This window comes from Gymnoscopelus microlampas (genome assembly GCF_963454915.1).
Source record: "Gymnoscopelus microlampas genome assembly, chromosome: 4".
Lineage (NCBI taxonomy): Eukaryota > Metazoa > Chordata > Actinopteri > Myctophiformes > Myctophidae > Gymnoscopelus > Gymnoscopelus microlampas.
In genome coordinates this window covers 20,240,523-20,263,941 of record NC_139941.1, presented here as the reverse complement: position 1 = coordinate 20,263,941, position 23,419 = coordinate 20,240,523, and the positions used below count along the sequence as shown (strand labels likewise).

Below are 23,419 nucleotides of genomic sequence, written 5' to 3'. Positions count from 1 at the left end.
ATCTTCTGGCACAGCTGTATAGGTGAGCTGGACCAGCACAGTCTTCAAGAGCTGGTTCTGGTTAAAAAGGTGGTTGTGTATTATGGTCAAAATCCCAAAAGAGCCCATTTGTCTCCAAGTTAGTATATGACATAGCGTAAAGGGGTTAAAGTGGCAAGAATCGGCAGTGATCCCTTAAAAGAAATATCACAATTTCCCTGAGTGCTCTGATGCCTCCATTTGGACAAGAAATGGTTTAGAGCTCCTTGTGGAAAATGCCATGATGCTTTTCCTACTCAAATTCGATGCTATTGGCTCAAACTTGACCAGCTGCAGGTGTAGTGTGGCATGTAATGTCCCTGCTGTTGTTGATGGTCAGCTTGGTCTAACTTGGCCTTTAAAGCGCAATGCCACTTTGGTAGAGGTTTGGGTTGTGTAGTTACCTTGCCATGATGTAACTTAGTAGGATCAGCTATGTTTGTATCGGTTTATGTGCTAAAAGAGTGACTTTGAGAGCTCATTCACTGTGCAATGAGGAGCTATTTTTGGAATATCAATTTCTAAAAGACAGAGCAACTATTTAAGATATCTTACCAATATTTGAAGTCACATTGTGGCAAGGTAACTACACAACCCGGTCCCAAACCACACAATCTGAAATGTTTTGAATGAAATTACTTTTTAAATTTGGATTTTCAACCTGAAGAAAACTCGTTATAGTGCAGATTCTCTCATTTCACAAATGATTTGGTTGTCTATCCACAGTACCTCCCTTCCCTTTCTGTCTTTTTATTTCTTAACCTGTGCCAGTTCATATTACTTCCATTTCCATTCAGTGAATGCCATTTCAGTGAAACGGCTTTCACAATACCTACAGTGAGGTAATTCATCAAAAAATGAGAGTTGACAAGCATCATGAAAACGAACTAGATGTGCCAATGATTGCGCAGGTTCAGCTAGTTCCAAAGTATAAGGTTAAATAATGTGGGCGCCTCAGGTAAAATACCTGTCCAACTCCACCGCCACCATTCTTGAGTTGTCTCTGCATGCACGTTGCCTTGGACAATGGGGCAGGAAGTGATGCGCTCCAGGCTCTCTATGGTAGGAAAGGAAATGCTTTTCATATTTCAGCAAAATCTAGGCGTATGATTGGCTGTTTGTGTGCTTGCATTGCTTTGAATCGCTATATAAGGCTCAGCATACTGGAGGTCTGAACTTACAAACTCCAGCAAAGACGTATCGAACAACTCACAATTAGGGAACAAGATGCTTGCAAAAAGACAAACACATTTGGACATGGGTAAGTTGCTGGCTCCTTTCTCAGTTTAAGCTTTAAGATGACTAGACTGATTGACATTTTTCTTTGACATTGAAATTATGATTGAATTATTCAGTGATTTGCAAACTCCAGCTGCTTTTAAATGACAGATATTTTGTAACCCATTGCAAGAGACCATGTCTCAATTTGCTATATAAAATATATCAAGTGCACAGTGTTAATGGATTTTTAGATGCAAATAGATAATGCATTTTATGTATTAGTAAGTGGATTCCTGAACATCTTTCCATGGTGTAAATGTTGAATAATTGTGTGAAAAAGTTGTGTGACACCATTGACTATTCCGTGTGTTTTTTAATTGGTGGTCAGTGGCGTTGTCTGTTCAAGTAATGAAGCAAAAATAATAATGCCGTGTTTTCTTCAGTAATTACTCAGCAATGTGAATCGGGTAAACAATATCGTGTTTAATTGTCCTTCTCTGTTCTTTGCCTCTCTGTTCCAGCCGTCTCATTGGTGGTTGCAGCACTGTTCATATTGGCCACAGTGGTCCAGAGTGAATCCTTGTCAGAGAACGACCCAACACACAACCCTCCTCCTTCAGAAAACATGCTGACAACTGAACTTTACAACGGTAAGGCTTCAGAGAATACAAAGCAGTGTTAACTGGAGCATGCATTCATTTGCACTATATAAGTTGACACATTGGGACTGGGTAATATTTGTAGTAACTAACCAAAATGATGTGCCTCAGAGATTCCTGCAAACACAGGACCGATTGTCATTGCATTTTACACTATTTGTGATTAAACGTGCCCCCCCCCCATCTCTCTTAGGAAGTATGGAGGAACCTCGAGTGCTGCGAATGCACAGTCCATGCGGGGGGGAACATGTCGGCTACTGTTTCAATGGTGGCCAGTGCATATACCCACAAGACACCAACAAACCTTTTTGCGAGTAAGATGTCAACCATTTTCTCACTCTCTCTCTCTCTCTCTCTCTCTCACACACACACACACAGTTATTTTAAATTCATGTGCACAGATGAATCTTGATTGGTGTTCAAGCACAGATGTATTAACACATTTCTCACTGTCTGCAGGTGCTCACCTTCACACAGTGGCGACCGATGCATGCATCTTGTAGCCAAAACTCAGACGCGCTCTGACTATGAGGGAGTGATCATCATCATTGTGGTAGTGGCCCTACTCATTCTTGCCATTGGATTAATATATCTCTTCTGTTTCCACAGGAGGTAAGTGCTGTACCTGATGGCTGTTCGTTTAGATATCTGCTCACTGCACAGTAACATTCTTAGTGTTCATTTAACTGAGAGTAATTTGGTTACATTTGTACACTCTCTGAGCTACACATGATTAAATGAACACTGAGCATTTAACTGTGTTGTGCCACAGTTGGATTGAATCCTCTTTGGATTTATACATTTGGACATTGTAACAATAGCTCAAGAATACCCTTTTCCCCCTTCTTTAGTCAACTCTTGGGGAAAAAGTGCTCAACAAAAATGTTGCATTTTCAACTGAGTCGGATCAACACTTTGTTTTTCATTTGATGATTCAGTAAAAAGCTCTTCATTCTATCACATTGCTGTGCTTGATGAGTGGCCTGACAGCACTTTGATTTACATGATCAAAGCCTTCACGGCATTATTCATCACATCAGTGTAATTATCAGGGGCTACTCTGCCTCAAATGCATCACAGTGTCAGTTGTTTTCTGTTGGATTTGTGTAGTGAAACTGAGGTTTCCTACCTATGCCTCTTCAGAATAATTCTGAATTACTTTACACTGTAGGATCAACAAGTCATATTTTGACTGTTACTCATGCACATCCTCATTCCAATATGTTTTTCTTTTCCAGGTGTGCCAACTCAGAACGATTAATTAAACATGGATCATCTGAGAACTCAGTGTAACCCCTGCAACTTGCTGTTACTTCCTCTGTTGTCGTCATCACCACCACCACCACCACCACCACCACCACCATCTTCTTCCTCTTCATCATCATCATGGCCTCATCACTGCTGTCAGTGTTAACACTTTCTACAATCTCATTTTAATATATAATCTGTTCCAATGGAAAATGACAGTAAAATCCTTAGACTTAATCTATCCATGTGTAACTCAGAGTGTACAAATGGAACCTAATGGGTCCATTTGCTTCTTTTTGTACACTCTCTGAACACGATTTTTACTGTGCACCCAGACAGAGCTGTGTGGGTAATGGACATTTGTTTTGTTTGGACGTTTCGTCCAGTACAACAAGTACATCAGTGATTCTCAACCTGTGGGCCGGGGCCCACTGGTGGGCTGTGAGGATACTGCAAGTAGGCCCCCTAAACACTAAGATTTTAATGATAACATAACATTAATATGAAAAAGTGATACCAATAAATAAGACCATAAAGTTCCATTGATCCAAGATGGAACACAATCGATCGATTGATTCAAATGAACATGCTCTGAATATGGTCATATGGGTGGACCCTGTTCCATGGGTGGACCCTGATCCATAAAAGGTTGAGAACCTCTGGAGTACATAAAGTCTTTCGGGTGAGACCTCACAATCCACTGTAGTGTCGAACATGGTAGTGCATCCACCTTTGCCGGACAGAAATGCAGACAACGTGACTTGCCGGGAACCATAAAAGATTCAGTGGTTTGCCAGTTCAGAAAAGTTCAGCCATGAGAATAAACAGGCTCTCTTAACTAGGTATGTTAGGGCCTTGAGAAATGTAGTTCCTGCTGGGTATATTTATTGTAATATATAAATTAATTAATTTATTGAATTTGTGCCATTATTTAATGTTTTGTAATAAAGTCATAAAATAAGATTTTGCTTTTGTTCCTTGAATGTTTTGGAGAAAAGACAGGCACGCGTGTGTGCGCACGCACGCACGCACGCGCGCGCACACACACACACACACACACACACACACACACACACACACACACACACACACACACACACACACACACACACACACACACACACACACACACACACACACACACACACACACACATCGATAGATAATGCATGGCATACACTGTTTTGTAATGCGTTTACTGTCTAACCAAGGAAATATGAATAATAGTTATTTTTAGCTGCTACTTTTTAATGAGTTAGCTGCTACTTTTTAATGAGTTCCATGTATGCCTTCACTGGCTCCCAGTCAAACACAGAATAGAGTCCAGAAAAGATAATTCAAAAGCCTGAGGCTGAGGCTATATAGTTTACCTCCAGGGAGAAGAGAATTCAGTGTCATTTGAAATGCAGTGCTGCTGTCCCACTGTTTGCTATTGAGAAAATGTATTTTCTCCATTATCTCTCCATTTTCCTCCGATGTGGAAAGTCTGGTGACGCGAGGTTACCATTGTAGAAAAGATCTTGGGTGCCAATTGCTTTGGAGGGCCCTTGGAACTAATTGACGAACAATCAAACAGATCCATTTAGGCTACTTCAAGCATCCAAAAACATAGGAATATAGTTTGCAAGAAATATTAAAAACACATTTTTGAATTTTCTTTATGCAGAAAAATATAGCGTACTGTAGCCTATAATGAAAATGTCATATTATATATTTTTTTTATGAGGGCGCTGTAGGCATGCCTGTCTTGTTGAGGTAACAACTATCGCTCCTCTGCCATAGTGGGGAAACCATAGACATAAAGCATTTCAGTTTAGGCCTAGTAAGGGTACTTGCCCACCAAGAAATGAATAGATAAGTGTAGTAGCAATTGTAGAAATATCATGTCTTGAATGTCAAATGTTCAAATCATGTAATAGGCCTACTTCAGACCATTTTTCAAATTATTTTAAATTTTTGGGGAAAATAGCCAATTTAACATTGAGGTGCCCACAATGTTTACAGGTGCCCACTCTTCTGGTTCATACATTATGTGGCTTTAGCATTTTTCCCAGCTGAAAAAGCAAATGCTCAAAGTTGAAAGTATTTCAACTCAAACAGATCCTCACAGTGGTGGAAACTGGAAAGTAACTAAGTACATGTACTCAAGTACTGTAGCACAATTTTGAGTGTTCCTTACTAGAGTATTTCCAATTTCCAATACTTTAACTTCTACTCCACTACATTTTAGAGACACATATTGTACTTTTACTCCACTACAATTATTTGAAACCTAATAGTTACTAGTTACTTTGTAGATTTTGATTGGTTATCATTACAAAACATAAATTAACCACTTCAGCCCTATATACATTTCGGCCATTTGAAAATAGCTGATATACAAGCTCACAATGTGTGGCATTGTGAGCTTGTAGATCTATTTCAAAAGATTTTGAATACATTTTGAAGTTGTGAAATTCTGCACAATGAGTACTTTTACTTTTGGTACTTTAAGTACATTTTAATGCCAATACTTTTGTACTTTTACTCAAGTACATTTTTAATTCAGGACTTTTACTTTTACCTAACAGAGTATTTCTACATTGCAGTATTGATACTTTTACTTTAAAACATTTAGTACTTTTTCCACCACCACTGGGGTCTTGCTGCCGTTTGCGCTCAGGTAAAAATGCCCTGGGCTGGGATACACAAAGCCCCCAGTGTGGGCGACTGGGCACCTCCGTAAATACCTGTCCATCTGGAACGAGCATCATTCTAGAGGTGTCTCTGAGTGCATGTTGCCGTGGACAGAATGTGGGACAGGAAGGAAGTGATGGTGGCTCCAGGGCAGGCTTTCTAGGTTTAAAGAAACGAAACGACATTCTTTTCATATTTCAGCAAAAAGTAGGTGTATCACATAGGGTGTTACGTTTTGACTCGCTATATAAGGATCAGCCTATAGGTCTGAGCTTACAGAGTCCAGCAAAGAGTAGCCTTTAGCAGTCCAGCTTGGATCAAGACATCAAGGCAAAGAGTTACCTGATAATAACTCACAATCGGAGGACAAGATGCTTACAAAAAGACAAACACGTTTGGACAAAGGTAAGTTACTCACTCCTTTCTCAGTTTAGCTAAACGTTAAGACTGATCGACATGGACACTTTAATTTGACACTGACATATGACTGTGACTCGAAGAACTTGTTTTAAAGTAGGCTTTGTGCTGTAACCCTTTGCAAAGTTGCAGTGCTGTAAAGTAACTAAATACAGTTACTCAACTACTGTACTTAAGTAGAATTTTGAGTTTGTTTTTTAACTTTACTGGAGTATTTCCAATTGTCAATACTTTTACTCCACCTCAGAGGCAAATATTGTACTTTTACTCCACTACAAATATTTGAAAACCTTAGTTACTAGTTACTTTGTAGATTTTCGTTATTATTACAAAACATACATTACCCACTTCAGCCCAGCCATTTCGACCATTTGAAAATAGCCGATCTACAAGCTCAATAATGCCAGCTTGTATCTGGCATTTTGAAAATATTTGAATGCATTTGAAAACTTGTGAAGTGGGACATTCTGCACAATGAGTCCTTTCTACTTTTGGTAATTTAAGTACAGTGTGATAACAATACTTTTACTCAAGTACATTTTGAATTCCGGACTTTAACTTGTAACAGAGTATTGCTACATTGCAGTATTGATACTTTTACTTAAGTAAAAAATGTGAGTACTTTTTCCACCACTGCTCTTTGTTTACAACATACTCTGGAATGCATCGATCTAGATGAGTTTGAGATGCTGCTCGAGCTGACTGAACCTGACCGCACAGCTGAGCTGATTGTCTAATCAATGCATCATTCGCGTTTCAGTCATAGCAGGTTTCACCCACTCAGTAATGTTTGTAAACAAGATTGATTGATTGAATACTTTATTAGTCAGAAATGTAAACAGCACTTGGTACATTAAGGCTATAAGGATAACACAAAAAAGAAACCGGTCTATTTGATATTTTACCATAAATAAAGCATTCTGAGAATAGTTAGCAAGTGGATTCAAGTTGGACCTAATTGTGAGACACGTTCTGTCTGGATTTTAATTGGTGGTCAATGGTGCTGTCAGTGACCACCACACTTTTTATGGAGTAGATAATGTGTTGCAAACTAAACTTGTCAAGGATGTAGTGTTTAATTAATTTGTCACATCTCTGCCCTCTGCTTTTCCGCTCCAGCTGTGGTGGTTGCAGCACTGTTCATATTGATCACAGTGGTCCAGAGTGAAACCCTACCAGATAACTTTACAACACATGACCCTCCTATTTCAGAACACATGCTGACAACTGACCTTAACAATGGTAAGTGGCTTCAGAGAATACAAAGCATTGTGTTGACTGGAACATGCATTACCTTCAGTGGGGAACCAAAATCGTGAGATACCTACATGGATTAAAATGACTGATTTCAGTCATTTGGATTCCATAGAAGCCAGCATGTCTTCCATGAAAGCATGACGCGCACCGAAAATAGTAGATCTACAAGCTCTGCGACGTGTTGTGAGCTTGTAGATCGTCTATTTTCGGTTATTAGTTATTTTGAGATTAAAGAGTATTGAACCACAAACACGAATGGTCTCAGAAATGTCATAAAAGCAATGGTTAAAGCCTCAATCTGTGATTTCTTCAACTGGTTGGCTGTATGTAGAACAGCAGCAACATACAGTAGCTTTAGAATGACAATACCTAAACATCATTACATTTGTCACAATACTTTATTTTTGCTTCATTCCATGTACCTGCAAACACGTATTTTTTGTACACCATTTGTGATGAACCATTTTTGATTATCTCTCTTGTAGGAAGTATGGAGGAACCTCGAGTGCTGGGAATGCACAGTCCATGCAGGGAGGAACATGTCGACTACTGTTTCAATGATGGCCGGTGCATATACCCACAAGACACCAACATGCCTTCTTGCGAGTAAGATATGAAGCAGTCTCTCTCCCTCTCCCTCCCTTTCTCTCTGTGTCTGTCTCTCTCATGTGCACACATTAATTGGTATTCAAGCAGAGATGTATTAACACGTTTCTCACTGTGTCTGCAGGTGCACATCTTCATACAGTGGCGTGCGGTGTATGTTTCTTGTATCGGAAACTCGGACGGGCTCCAACTATGAGGGAGTGATCATCGTCCTTGTGGGAGTGGCCCTTCTCATTCTTGCCGGTGGATTAATATATTTCTTCTGTCTCCACAGGAGGTAAGTGCTGTACCTGATGGCTGTTACGGGTGATTCTCTACTCACTGCACAGTCAAATCATCCTGAGTGTTAAATTAACTCCTGAGTTACAAATGATGAAATGAACACTGAGGGTTTTATTATGTTGTGCCGTAGTTGGCCTGATGAAACTCATTGGCTCATGTTTGACTGCTTTATGTTTTTTTCTTATTTTTTGGAACAAGCCAATGAAATAATGAAGATCCAGTCTTCCCCTCCTCTATCATGTGGTCATTGTGGCTAATAGATAATTCAGTACTTTCAGATTTAGAGCTCTTCTATCACGTTGCGGTGCTTGATGACTGGCCTTCATGGTATTACTTATCACATCATACCCCGTTTTCACATAGCCAGGTGCAGGAAGTATAGTGGAAATGTTGAAATCCATCTCATGTGAATACGGGCACTGATGTTGTGTGTCGGCATTTTTGTTGTTTGAGCAAGCTGCGGCAAGCTTCCAAGTAATTTTCCAAGTAAATTTCCGAAATGTACTGGTGGAATAAAACTTTCCATGTAGTGGAAAACGCTAGAAATCAAAGTACCGGGATAGCGTGATTGAGTGAATACTTTATTAACAGTTTGCAAATACAGTGGTACGATTATACAATGATGCTTAAAGGATCAAAAAGCCCTAAGGGCGTGTTCAGATTTAGAATGACGTTGGCAAGGAGAAAGAGAGAGCGTAGAGTGAGACAGCATTTCATGTGCAAGCACGTAAATGACAAATAAAGTGAACCTTGAACATTCTTACTGGTCGGGATTGTGGTCGGCGATCATTGGTTTCAACAAAGAGAGCGACCCTCACTTTGGATTGAGCCAGTATGCTTTAAAGCAGGGGTTTTCAACAGGTGGTCCGTGGACCACTGGTGGTCCGTGAAGGTATTGCATGTGGTCCCTGACCATGCATTTAGTAATGTAGAAAGTGAATATTTTCTTCCATGGAACAGTGCAATAATGATCTGGTGATGATTCGTCAATATTGTCAGTTACTGGGCAGTCGTAGGTCAAGAAATTCTACAGAAAATCTCAAGAAGGGGAAGTGTATGGGAGCCGTTATTATATTATGAGCCATTATTACATTATGAGTTGCTACATGCCTGATTGAGTCATCATTATTAGGAAAAGTGCCCATATAATCACATGTGTCTGCTCACTCATACATAATTACAAAACATGAGTTTAGTGGAAGGTTGGATAAAGTAAGAGAATGTTATAAGGGTAGCTGTGGGGTAGGAATAGATCAGATAGATAGATTTGCTCTGGACCACTCACATATTTCAGTTAAATAATGCCTGGGCTTGATAGTTTGTTGCACAATCAAACCTTAACAGTCATTATTTAATTGCAAGCTTTTTCTCCCACACCATGCCTATTAATTCAATGTATTAATATTTTCTTACATTTGATGGACTTATTAAATATTATTTTAATACATTTTACAAAGGTATTTGATTATTTTTACATTTATTCTATTGTTAAAACATTTTCCCATGGACCACCTGCAGACCTAATTATGCCATGGACTATAAGGTTAAGAAACAGTGGGATGCAGACATGGGATGCATAGCAAGTGTTACCAAAGCACTAATCTTAGTCCATATCCCCACCCAACACAACAGTGGTCCCCAGGTTGATTCTTAGTCAGGGTGGTGGTCCCTGATTCACAATCAGTTGAAAACCCCTGCTTTAAAGTAATAGTGAGAGAGTGTGACAGGCTGCCTGTAGCCTACCTGTAGCCAAAACTGTTCAGTGACAAAACTGCTTCAAAGCAATTTTGACGTGACTCTGAGAATACATACAGTATGTTGCAAGGGGATGGCTTGTTCAACTACGATGTAAGTAAAATTTTGCTCCGTTATAGGGAGAGGGTGGGTGAGAGTCTCACTCTCTCAGAGAGAGAAAAGAGAGAGAGGCACACTGCACAGTGCTCAGAGTCGCAACACACTGCAGCACACAGCTGTCTTTCAATACGATTTAATACGTTTAAAAAAAGAACAAGCTATTTAAGTTGACATATCAAGATGTGTTGTGATTGTCGTCTTGGACATGATATTTTAGGCTAGAAACAGATTGCGCTTGTCAGGCAATACCAGCACATTTTCTGTCAAGGAGGACATGTTAAAACGGTCTCTCCCATTGCCATTGGCAGGTAAAATACTGTCACTGTTGCGAATCAGATTATCAGACACTGTCAGGTGTTTTTTGTTAGTTGGATTGGTGTAATGAAATTGAGGTTTCCTAGCCATCTTATCCCCAGTTATATCCATCATGCAAATCCGCATTCTAATATTTCTTTTTTTTTTCCAGGTGTGCCAACTCAAAAGGGTTAATTAAACATGGATCTGAGAACTCAGTGTAACCCCTGTAACTTACTGTTACTTCCTTTGTTGTCATCACCGCCATCTTCATCATCATCATCACCATCATCTTCATCATCATCATTGCCTCATCACCACTCTGTTCAGTCCTACAGATGCATTTTAATATTATAATCTGTTGCACTGAAAACTATAGTGTCAAATCCTAATAGTGTTCATTTATACATTTGTAACTCAGAGGTTCCGTTTGACGTTTGTTCACGCTACAAGTGAAATTAGCACTGAGACTTTTACTGTACCTACCCAGACAGAGTTATGAGAAGTGGACAGTTACAGTTGACATAAAGTCTTTTGGGTCTGACCTCATGATTGACTCTACAGTGTCAAGTAACCAAGTGCATTCATTTTTATTTTCCTGATGGAAATGCAGACAACATGACTTGTTATGATTGTGAAGTACAAAAGATTCAATGGTTGTCAGTTCTGGCTCAATTAACAAGGTCTGTTAAAAAGGGCTTTGTGAAATTGGGTTTATGCTGGGTTTATTTATTGTGATAAATTAATTTATTTAATGTGTGGATTTATTTATGTTTTCTAATAAAGTCATAAAAATAAGCCTTTGTTTTGTTCCTTGAATGTTTTGGAGAAAAGACAGAAACGTGTGCACACATACACAGCATTAATGCAGATAATGCATGGCAAACACTGTTTTGTAATGTGTTTACTGTCTAACCAAGGAAATATGAATAATAGTTATTTAGGTGCTTGTTTTCCATGAGATGTATCCATGATAGGGTGAGCAGCTGTAAGGGGGAGGTGTTCATAAATGTGAATTCAATAGCCTGAGGCTACCTCCAGGAAGAAGAGAATCTAGTGTCATTTGAAATGCAAGTGCTTTAGTCCACTGTTTGACATTAAGAAAATACCTTGCTGCATTGTTTCTCGATTATAACGATTTTTTTTATTAATCAAAAAAGCATAATGAGCCATGTATTTCAGTTTAGGCCTGCTGCTACACTATAGGCCTACTTAAGCTATACACATGTCCAATAATTCATTATAATGTCAGTGGCATAACATGTAGGCTAAAGCTGTTCACTATAAATGGGCTTAATAGAAAGTAGGATATTTTATTTCATTTCAGTTTTGTTTATTTTATTTAGTTTAGGTCATATATTTGATCATTATTTGGACTCTGGAGACAGATGACCAAAACATCCTTTATTTAAACCATTATTAACCATTATTAAAAGACATATCATTAAATATGACTCATCATCCAGGCACCTCTACAAATTAGTTGATCGTCAGTGCGAGGGCTGTTCTTTTCATTTCTCTCTCCCCATCTCCCCAACACTCACAAACACACACACACACACACACACACACACACACACACACACACACACACACACACACACACACACGAAAAAGACATGAGTCGACCACCACGCCCAAACCATAAAGTGTAGTTTTCAGGTGTTCTCCGACAAAAAAAACAAAAAAGTTTTCGTCAGCTCCTGAATAATTCAATTATAGGCTTCTGACAGGAAATGCCCAAAACATAGTCAGTACGTCCCTGACTGTCTGTCCACGAGAGCACCGTCGGAAACATAGAGTTAAAAATAAGGTTGGAAAGGACGGTTGATCGTTGATTTTGTTCTGCTGTCGACTCGGCCATGAAGAACACCATGCCCTCCTCATCTCTTCTGACACTTTTCGGTATGTTGTTGTTTTAATAGTTAGGCAGGGATAGATGCATGTCTACCGGCTTCTACTTTGGCTGTTTAAATTCACTGTTGATCCACCTATGAAAGGGGTGTTGGGCAAGTTTACAATCTGATACTATAGGCTAGTGAATGAATCTAAATATCAGATTGGAGTCCTAAGGATATTTGCGTGATTTTACAAAAGTACCTCACTTTCATGGCTGACTATTTCTTTTTGCTTCACACAAGGTTTAATAGGCCTATGCTGCTATGACCAAAATAGGAAAATAGCCTAATGTATAGCCTAATAGGCTAAAACATTCTGCTATTCTGTGTCATTAACCCTATATGAACAGACAGTAGGTAAGCTAGTTATGTGGTTTGCCCTTTTCATCTTTACCCCTGTTTTAATGGTAAATTCCAAAATAGTAGAGCATCTGATTTATATTGTTGGTCAATTGAAATTGCAGACAACAAATATAAAAAATACGAAAACAGGTAAATATTTTTGTTTAAAGATACATGTGCCTTGGGTGAAGACAATAAATAACTTGTGGTCTAAGCAAATCCGTCCTCATCCAGGCCATGATGTCACATGGCAGGCTGTGGATACTGAGAAAATATGTAATGTTCCCCTCAAGAGAATGGAAATGATTGTGAGAAAAGGGATGAGTGAATAATTAATGAGACAAAATAAACAAAACTTAGTCACAGCTTTTATCTTGAAATAGTTACACCCAAGAATGAGCTCCATTCCTCCCACTGAAAAACAGATGAAACTTTCAGCTATAACAACAAGCACATCATAGGGAGAGCAAGGCTGCCAGGTCTTCGTTGCTTCTATGGCTGCGATGTACCTGGATACAGTCCATGTCTTGACGAAGCATGTTATTTTTTGCCAAGCCTGGAGGACGTGAGCGCCTAAACATGCCACCGTCACCCCAAGCCGTTGAGACTGGTACAGGAATGTGGAGCAATTAACAAGACCAACATCACATCACCTCCTTTTCACTGCATAATTGTTTACACAACAATATCCACACGGGTTGTCAAGCATCACTTTGACACTTGATGTTTATTGACTCAATAATCACATCCATTATGCCTAATTTTCAGCATGCAATAGGCCTAAATGTGTAGGAATTTGTCTTGGACAGTATCACATATTCTCATAGGTCTATATACATTACATTCCTCCTGTAGCTTTAGGTGTTCCTCCTGTCCTGAATAACATAAATCATACTCGTATTGTATTGATGACACTTGCGGTGAAACAAATTGCAAGAATACGTGTCAACAACAGAAATAATCACCTATATCATTTTTATTTCAAACCCAATCATAAATCAAATCCACACAACCTGAGAACCACAACATTTTTGACATGGGTAACATTTTCTGTTAAACAGGCGTCATGCTGTTCTGGCCTTATGCATCCACAAAGGGTGTCTCCTCATTACGGCAAACCACAGTAAGCAACTCCCCATCTGCAGGTATGTAGCCTACTCTGATGACTGTGGTGTTAGAAATCAACTTCCGTTGTCTGCTGTGTTTGCAGCCTAAAGCAGATCCAACTCATCAGCTTATCTTCCAAATACACTCAAATACTTGCGTTTCACAGCCCATATTGACATACACGGACAACAGGGCAGCATGAAAGAATGTTCAAGATGTGTGACGGGCAGCATATATATCATTATCAAGATACACGTTCGGTATCTGCTTTTAGTTATTCCATGGTTGCAGCTGTGAAGGGAAGGAAGTGTATTATGTTATTATGTACAGTGGTTGTAAGTGGATAGAATACAGGGAAGAAAGCCACTGTGGAACATAATTTATGAGTGTATATTATTAGAAAGTGTCAAAGTCGAAAATCATTTTGGCTTATGCAGATATTATAATTGTGTATAATGGTATAATAAAATAGTAAGAAAGGGTAACAGCAGCACATTTATTGACAGTATTAAATAAAGTTCTCATGGGTGGTGAGGGAAAATTACAGTGATTCTGTGAGAGATGGGAGATTATATAAGAGGGCTGGTAAAGCGCTACTGATCTGAGGAAAAACCTGTTCCATCGCCCAGAGGAAAGATGTAATTGTCGGGGTTGGGTAGGATGATAGCTGGCAGCGCTGCCTGATAGGGGTATGTGATTATGCATTCCTGATTGCCTATGTAAAGACTTGTCATCCTAATCTCATTACTGATTTATATCTAGTGGAAGAGCACCCTCGAGTGGTGAGATCGATGACAGCTGGCTGTGGCTCTGGCTTAGAGCACTACTGCTTCAACAATGGCCTGTGTATGCTTCTTCTGGAAGTCAATGAATATCACTGCAAGTAAGATAGTGTGTGCGCGCGTAATGCATGTGTGTCAGTGTTAAAGACAAGTAATGCGCCACTGTCAAGTATGTGGATTATAATCTATTCAAATCAATTTGTGACTTTAACCCAATATACTTTGTGGTACGACAAATAGCGTAAATAGCTAATCTGATACAACAAATTGTGAGCTTGTAGAGCTGCTATTTTTGCAAATTATTGTATTTATTATTATTATTAATTATTTATTCATTTTAGTTGGGAAAAGTATAATGACATAAAATAAGGATGTCAGGTGTGAAAGTGGTTAACTGTGTCGATCCACACAACCTTTTTTGGATTAACTTTCGGCTGACAAAGCACAATTTGTCGCTCCCACTCTGAGGCTGACGCATTGCTGTCTGATCCTACATCTCAAGGAGTATTCCTTTAATCTGTGCACTGACTTGTCTTTGTGTTGCAGCTGTGAAGGGGGTTACTATGGCCCCAGGTGTGCTCATATGGAACTGGTCAAGCAGCCAATAGGAGAGGAGCAGGTGGTCCTCGTCATCGTGTGTGTGGCTCTGCTGATTATAGGGCTAGCTGGAGCCTTTTACTTCTACTGGAAATGGTAAGGCTGATGTCTTGAGTTGTCTGTCTACTCTGTGTACAGTGCAATGTGGTGTTTGATGGGTGATTGAGGCAGTTAAACCCTTTAACTCTATACTAGGCCTCCTAATTTTGCTTCTACACTAAATATCTTTCCCATAAATAGCCGATCTTCAAGCTTGTGAGCTTCTAGACAAATGTTCACTCCAGAACAAACAGGGACGCTATAATTAGTCATTTGTTACTCATGGGACACAGCTTGGTTTTACCTGTGCAGAATTGTTTTGATGTTTTTTTAATAATTCTAATGTTCGCTACTTCTTGAAATTTCCTAGGTATAAGAAGAGAAGCAGATTTTCCTGCCGACCAAAGCATCAGGGATACCAGGGAGTGCAGAATGCTTAGTGTGTGTGAGTGTACTTGTATTGCTATACTGAGGGCCAAATGTCCCCACACAGGGGCGTAACTACCGTCACGCAGACAACGCGGTTGCATTGGGGCCCATGACATTAGGGGCACTTCGCCACCCAGAAAAAAATCCAAAAAAAAAAAAATTAAGATATAAAAAAAAGAATTATGAATTAAAAAATAAACCTGGGTGTGCCCCTTAACATTGTTACAAAACCGTTGTTTATGTACCCGAAATCCGTCACAAACCCGCGAAAAAAGTATCAGAAACCACTAAATAACCGCAAAATTTTCGCGCGTGCGCACAGTCCGGGCGCACATGCACGCGCAGCAGCGCGCGTGCATGCGCGTTCATGAGGGCCCGCTGTGACCACCTCGCGTCGGGGCACGCTGTTGCCTCGTTACGCGACTGTCCCCACAAGTATAGTAGAATTTGAGAAATAGACATTGCGAGGACACATGTCCTGGTCTTCACAAGAGAAATGGTTGTTTCATGGTTGAAATACATTTTTAGAGTTAGATTCAGGTTGAGTTTAATGTTACAATTAGGCTTTTAGAGGTTAGCTTTAGGGGTTAGGGATAGAGTTACAGTATGCGCCCAATGTATAGTTAGTTGCTCATGCAGGTGTGTGACCACAGACATCATGCATTAGTCACAGAACACTAATACATTGTCATGGATTGCCACCTAGTGTGTAATAGGCAGACAGATATGAAACAATTCAGTTACTTTTCAAATGTCCCTTAAAACTTTCAAACTGGTAATCTATGGATTGAATCAGTGATGCACCTAAAAAACATGTCTCTACTGTGACAAGCATCGGCTTGCAGAAGCATATTGTGTTGCACTTTGGAGCCAGGATGACGCACATTAAACACCTGCACAGTTAGAAACATGATATTCTGTTAACTCCGTACAAGTTCTGTATCAGCTCCACATATCTTAATCACCTTTAGGGCCTAAAAGCACATACTGCATCATGCCCCTATGTTACAGTCAATGCCCGGATTCTGCCCTGGGCAATACTGCTCTATCTGTGCATCTGTTGGGAGTTTTAACCCATTTAGTGCAGATTGGCTTGCAATATCAGTCATCTTTCTTTCTCTCCACACAGGTTTTTACGGGATGTACTTGATTTTTTTTTCTTTTCTTATTTATATGTCATTGTATTTATCTAGTTTATTATTTAACATTGTTTTTATTTCATGTCTTGTGTTGCTTTGTAAAGCAAAATGCCGTTCAAATAGTTTTCATTATTATTGGGCTCCCACTGAGCCTATCTGTGTAATGTAGGGTCCTGCAGTATTTTATTTTTTATATGTTTGTCTAGAATATTTTTTAGCATTAACCACTTAAGGGCACGTTCGCACCGCACTTTTATTTTACGTCTGGGGTGAATCTGCCAATGATTTGTCAATGCAAATGCGTGGATTCTTCTTGAATGAATCCACGCATTTGCATTGGCAAAGCATTGGCAGGTTCCGCCTCAGAGGTAAAATCAAAGTGCCCTATGGCCTATTATCAAAATGTTTTGAAAATGTTTGAATGTTTTTTTTAAATAGCCAAGAAAATGAGCTCACAACACCAGCGTTAAAGTGGTTAGGAACAAATCAGTTTGTGGATTTACTCCATGGTCTATTTCAAAATGAAATAATGAACAGGATTTAAATTGTTCATTCATTTTTCATTTCTATAAACACATTTTTCATTAACTCTGGCTTGTGTCATTTTTTTTGGTTCATTGTGCAAAATATTTGAAGGACACATTTCACAGGGATATTGTTTTGGGTAGAGCTGTAGTCAGATTTAAATAAATCTTGCATGAAAAATGTTTTACATTCTTCTGTCATGAAGCCATTACAACCTTGTGAAAATGTCTCCCAAACACTTAAATCTATTCAGTCCTTTCAAGTAATCTGTTTTTCCATTTAGTAATAGGTTAAATATATAGTTTTTCTTGATTGCTTTACCCTTTTGCAAAACAAAACTGCCTCCAAAAACTATTGGAGGCAGTTTGCCAAACGCTATTTCTATCAATCATTATGCAATGGCCCTGGGCCAACCCGATACTACAGTACATGTTCACCATGATCAGTGTGTCCCCGGTTCAATCCCTGTCTTTCTCTCCACTCTCACTGTCAAATAAAGGCTTAGAAATGCCCTAAATATAACTTAAAGGAGTAGTTCACCCAAAAAAATACTTATTTCCTATCAATTACACACCCCATGAAGCATGGAGATTTTTTTGTTTTTGTCGCATTCCTGGGCCAATAATTTGATGATAATAATAAAGACCCTAATGTATCCGGTAGGAGACACAAAGGAGACTCATTGTGTCTCCTACCGGATATCAACTAGTTTTTGGGTGAACTACTCCTTTAAACATTATTACACAATGGCCTAATAAACGCTAACTACAACTATCAATATAGCCTATCATGGCTACCATTTATTTGTGTGTGCACCACTTTTTGATACAATACTGTAATTATAGTATGCATGGCAACGGTAAGTAAACATTCTACACCATCATGGCTTGTTCTTCTTGTTTCCTAAAAGATGTTATCAAATACCAAAGCAACAAGAATTTCACTGAGGAGCAATAACTGATGTGTTTATATTGTATTGTGTTATTTTCGTTCTTTTAACATTTTAGAAAGAAAAGACACGTCATTGATAAACCCTGTACATACTGGCATCTTATCTCCTTCACTCTGTCACTATTGTTTTTCTGTAAGGACTCGTCAAAAAATAAAATAAAAAAAGGACTCGGCTAATTTAAACAGCACATATAGGTAAAGTGCCAAAGCTACCAGCACAGTTTAGTACTGCTGTTGTGCATTTCAAAAGTGAAAGGGATTGGCAGGGGGCACAGTTCATTTTTACAGCCCTCACTGCTGTAAAAATGTACAGCCCTCAGAAGCTGTTCAGCATCCTACTTGTTCTGGCCTTAATGCTCCTGTACCTCTTCCCCGAGGGCAGGAAGGCAAACAGGCCATGGGAAGGGTGATGGAGGTCCCTTATGATGCTGGTGGCTCTTCGGGCACAGCGTTCTGTATAGAGCTCCAACAAGGAGGGAACAGAGGCACCAATGATCCTACCAGCTGTCCTCACCACCCGGTTCAGCTGATGTTTCTCTTGAGCCTTGCACCTGCCGAACCAGGAAATTAAGCTGTAGGTTAGGATGGACTCAATGGTGACCCTATATCGATGACACAGACGTCTATATGTCTATATGTTTACGTCTGTATATACAGACGTAAACAGATCTGGACAAAGACCCTGCACAATAACGAGGAGACGCTGCCGCGGACTTCGTTCACTCCGCCAGTATTGTATACAATATGCTCGCTGTATTCATTTACCAACAGTCACTTACCGATTATCATCTGTGAATATTCTTACTCTTGATACCACAGTTGATCTCCTAAGTTTGAGCTGGACCCTCTGTCCAGCCTCTCATTGAAAGGCTGAGATTGACTATGGCATGGATTTAAATCTGAAACATTGTTTCTTCCGCTCTGAGCAATTCTACCACCATGCTTCTGGGCCTCTCTTCTTCTATGGGCAACTCTTCCTCTATAGGCCACTCTTCCTCTATGGGCCTGTCTTGATCTATGGGCTTGTCTTCATTCTATGGGCCCGGCATCATCATTAGGCCCCACTTCCTCTTCTGGACAGGGTTACTCTATTTGTCTAGCTGTAGTTTTAAACACACACAAATGCATGCATACACACATGCACGCACGCACACACACATCCTGCAAAACAAACAATATGTGGAGTAAGTGAGCCTCGTTGTTACAGAGAATACCCCAAAAAACAGAGGGTCATTCCGATCCTTAGATGAATATTTTATAAACAAACTTTTTTATGAATTATATTTAATTACATTACATTGTGTATGGCAGTATCTATGTGCATGTTGAAGTGTCCTGAGGAGAGGTAAAGCCCATTCATACTTAGTCATATGAATCAGGGTCTTGTCGTATGGTAACTGATCTACGAATAACTGATCTACGAGCTATGCTTGCTATTTTCGGTACACGACACCATCGTACAATGGAGCACAAATGAAACATCAAGACACTCCAGACTTCTCGTGCTCTGGTCCCTTTGGGGGAAATACTAATGAGAGCTGCATGGTTGTATGGTCTCTGTCTCAGGTGGCATAGCAGCTGAACAGTGTGTCCTAGTGAGCTAGCTGTCTTAGTTGGAGTTAACCCTATCCACAAGTTTCCAAGGGCATTGTGGGCATCACTTCCTGTCGATTTGATCACTGAAACCTCATCAAATCTCTTTTCTGAAAGTAGCAGCTCTACAAGCTCACAACGTGGCATATCGGAATGTGTTGAGACCTTGTAGATTAGCTATTTTCGTGGAAAGTATTTTCACCAAATGTACGCCTATAATGACATACCCAGAATAAGGACACTAGGGTTCAAGTAGTTAATAGATAACACAGCCTCACTCTGCAGCCACATTAGAGTTGTAACCAGAGTCAATGAACCACTGCCTAAAGCAATTCACCATGTAAATGAATGGACCTGATCATACATAAACACCCTGTTCTTGTAGCTCTGTTATAGGGATTCTTTACAAAGACAGATATGCACATACACACTCTCACTCACTCTCACACACACACACACACACACACACACACACACACACACACACACACACACACACACACACACACACACACACACACACACACACACACACACACACACACACACACACACACACACACACACACACACACACACACACACACACACACACACACACACACACACACACACACACACACACACACACACACGAAAAATAAAAGTGCTCACATTAAACTTCTTATTTGGAAAACACTGGCATGTGCTGTATGCAGCACATGCCAGTGTGGTCAAGTCATTATCTTCATCTTGGATAGAGAATCTTTTGAACATACCTTACATGTGTTCTGCATTCAACATTGTTCACTTGAACCCTTTTCTTGGCATGTCATGTCCTGAATTTACGGCAATTATACGAGATTTGATGTAGAGGGAAAAATTAAGGGGCCAAGTATAGCGCCGTGGGGGACACTGGTCGATGAAGTATAGTGTAGGGTTTAAGTGGTTAAAGCATTTCAGTCCTGTGGGTGCGGTTGGAAACAATTATCAGTTTTGGCTGATAAACATTGAGCACAAAGCTAGCTGAACAACGGAAATCTCCTAAATTAATTTGGAAGTATTTAGTGCAACAGGTTAGACAAGCAGTCTGCTAGCTGGAGAAGGCCACAGCATCCAGCCTTGTGCTTTGTATTTGTCTTTATACACAACAACATTAATGTAAATCTGAGAGTGTAAATAATTCACCCAAATGTGTGTTTTTGTTGCCTAATTCTATCTTGTAGTAAGTTTTAAATAGCCTGGTAAACCCTCCCTCCGGAAATCTCATTTCCATTTGATTCCTGAAGTAAAATACAATTGAGATTTCTGGAGGGAGGGTTTACCAGGCTAAGTTTTAAACACCAACTGCAATAAAAATGGGTCTCTGGATGCACACAAGTTTTCAGCTACCTTCACTGTGTTTACAGATGCGTTTCTGTTATGATGTGTTCTCTCCGGGCCCCTGTCAGAGTTTCCACAGTGTGGCATCTTTGGATGCATTCCCCAATGCCATTCCGCATATTCTAAACATTTCATTTCAGGTATCTATAAACAAAATGGGGCAGGAGCAACTGCCACTGAGATATGCGCGGCATTCCGAGCAGCTTTCCAATGGGATTCCAATTCAGGCATGGAAGACGGGTTAACCTCTACCTGAAGACACAACAAAATAACAAACCAACACACCCTCTCACTCTCTGCAGGTCACAGCAGCTACTTTGTCACAGCGGATCGCTCTTCCACCCATGCCCCAAGGTTTCCGCTTGGTTACGGTCTATTGATGCACTATAACACTGGGCGTCATCAATCAAACAACACACAATTTCTACGGTTGAAGTCATCCTGATCCTGTCTAAATCAAAACACTTGAATTGTAAATTCAACGGCGGAACATAAATACAAGGACATTCATGTTTCAGAGTTAAAAAAAAAAAAAAGTATTGTTTAATACAATATTTGAACAATAGTTATATAAACAGTGTCTTGGATTTGTATTTATTTTATTTTTTAAATCTACAGGTGTTTTCAGCCTCCAAAATGATATTATAAGGGCCTTGATATTAATTGCAGCTTCCATAAATGTAAATGACAGCATTTGTTTGGTCAGAATAGGTCTCATACATTTAAAATGAAATGTGTCACTTTGAAATGAAACAACTTAATATACTGCTCAAAGAAATGTAGGCAACACTTTGATCCCTTAATTATTTTGAGTTTTCATGAAGTGTGTACATACTGCTAACAAAAATGCTCAAAAGAATTAAGGGATCTTAATTCCTTGTGTTACCTTAATTATTTTGAGCAGTAGGCTTTCTTTTCAACTGGAGGGGGTATAATCTCTTTTTCAAGGGAGATCTGTCCAAGGGAGTCAGCTAAATTGTTGTCCAACCCGATCGCCAGAGGAAACGTTCTCATTGAACGTTTTTCAACGTTTCTCAAAATCCGTGCATAGACTACTGGAAAACCACAAATTCCGTGCATAGCCGCCTCGCATCTCCCCCATTGTGACTAAACCATTTCGGAGCCGCGCAGTCTCAAGGGAATTGTCGCCGTGTGAAGGACCACCGAGCGAGCTAAAGCGAGCGAGTTGCCGTCCTGAACATTGCGACATTCCCTTGAGCCTACTCAGCGGCGTTTGAGCTACGTACCGATAGGCACAGAATCGTAAATTTTGTTGTGGGGACTGCTCTACTTCCTGGTTTTTCCGGGTTGCGACTGGTTATGCCCACCGTGGGACTCCCCGTACATATGCACGGAATTTGGGGGTTTCTAGGCGACTATGCACGGAATGACGTGCACAAATCCGTGCAATGTATACTAATTCTCTGGCGATCAGGCTGGATTGACACACATGACAATACAATACATTAAAACATCTTCCATGGCACCTGTTTATATACCGTATACATACTTAAACCCTCTATTAACTAATACTTAGTTGACCCGGGGTCAACGCTACGTGTTGTGAGCTTGTAGATCGGCTATTTTCTGTGAATGTTCCCCCCAGAATAGGGATGCTATAGGGTTCAAGTGGTAAAGAAACCAGCCTATGGGAAACGTCTACACTCCCCCTTAAGGGGATAGTTCACCCCAAAAAGAAAATCATTTTTTCTATCGATTAGTCACCCCATGGAGTGGATTCAAGTCCATGGGGTGACTAATCGAAAGAAAAAAGACATTTTGGGGGGGAACTATCTCTTTAAGAATATTGGCAAACAGGGTCTTGGTCTCCCTAATGGTACCAGCACTTCTAACTGGGGAACCTTTTGTAAGGTGTTTCCTGTTTAGAGGGCACATTATGAAAAGGGAGTTTTACCTACAGTAACATGGGAAGAACCCTGCTTCCTGCTTGGATCACCCACTGTCAAACGTCAGGTGGTTAAAATCATTATTTCTAAATGTCTTGAACAGGTATTTTCATGACTCATTAGATGCTAGTATCCTTGGCGCCTTGAGATACAAAGTAACAGCAGTTACATCACTGAAAAGGGGCTAAGTGTTTGCACAAAGTGAATTGCTCTTAT

At 39.9% G+C, this 23,419-nt stretch overlaps 3 protein-coding genes across 4 annotated transcripts; all 3 read left to right on the top strand.

Annotated features, from left to right (window-relative positions):
• Positions 1 to 1,130: 1,130 nt before the first annotated feature.
• LOC311043004 (epigen-like) lies at positions 1,131 to 4,109 on the top strand. The gene is made up of 5 exons (XM_084054122.1): positions 1,131 to 1,279; positions 1,761 to 1,889; positions 2,092 to 2,212; positions 2,358 to 2,510; positions 3,137 to 4,109. Exons 1-5 carry the CDS (start codon positions 1,246 to 1,248, stop codon positions 3,189 to 3,191), a joined length of 492 nt encoding a protein of 163 aa, XP_083910248.1. The 5' UTR covers positions 1,131 to 1,245; the 3' UTR covers positions 3,192 to 4,109.
• A 1,836-nt stretch (positions 4,110 to 5,945) lies between these two features.
• On the top strand, positions 5,946 to 11,288 carry LOC311043006 (epigen-like). The gene is made up of 5 exons (XM_084054124.1): positions 5,946 to 6,227; positions 7,359 to 7,481; positions 7,982 to 8,102; positions 8,227 to 8,379; positions 10,705 to 11,288. The coding sequence occupies exons 1-5, from the start codon at positions 6,194 to 6,196 to the stop codon at positions 10,754 to 10,756; spliced, it is 483 nt and encodes a 160-aa protein (XP_083910250.1). The 5' UTR covers positions 5,946 to 6,193; the 3' UTR covers positions 10,757 to 11,288.
• Positions 11,289 to 12,080: 792 nt separating this feature from the next.
• On the top strand, positions 12,081 to 17,502 carry LOC311043827 (proepiregulin-like). 2 transcript variants are annotated; one of them, XR_014600650.1, is made up of 6 exons: positions 12,081 to 12,437; positions 13,834 to 13,917; positions 14,642 to 14,762; positions 15,208 to 15,354; positions 15,668 to 15,794; positions 16,168 to 17,502. XR_014600650.1 is itself a non-coding variant. In XM_084055199.1 (5 exons), exons 1-5 carry the CDS (start codon positions 12,395 to 12,397, stop codon positions 15,735 to 15,737), a joined length of 465 nt encoding a protein of 154 aa, XP_083911325.1. In that variant the 5' UTR covers positions 12,081 to 12,394; the 3' UTR covers positions 15,738 to 17,502. The 2 variants fall into 2 exon arrangements, 1 of the variants encoding a protein (XP_083911325.1); XM_084055199.1 differs by having other exon boundaries at positions 15,668 to 17,502.
• The last annotated feature ends 5,917 nt before the right edge of the window (positions 17,503 to 23,419 follow it).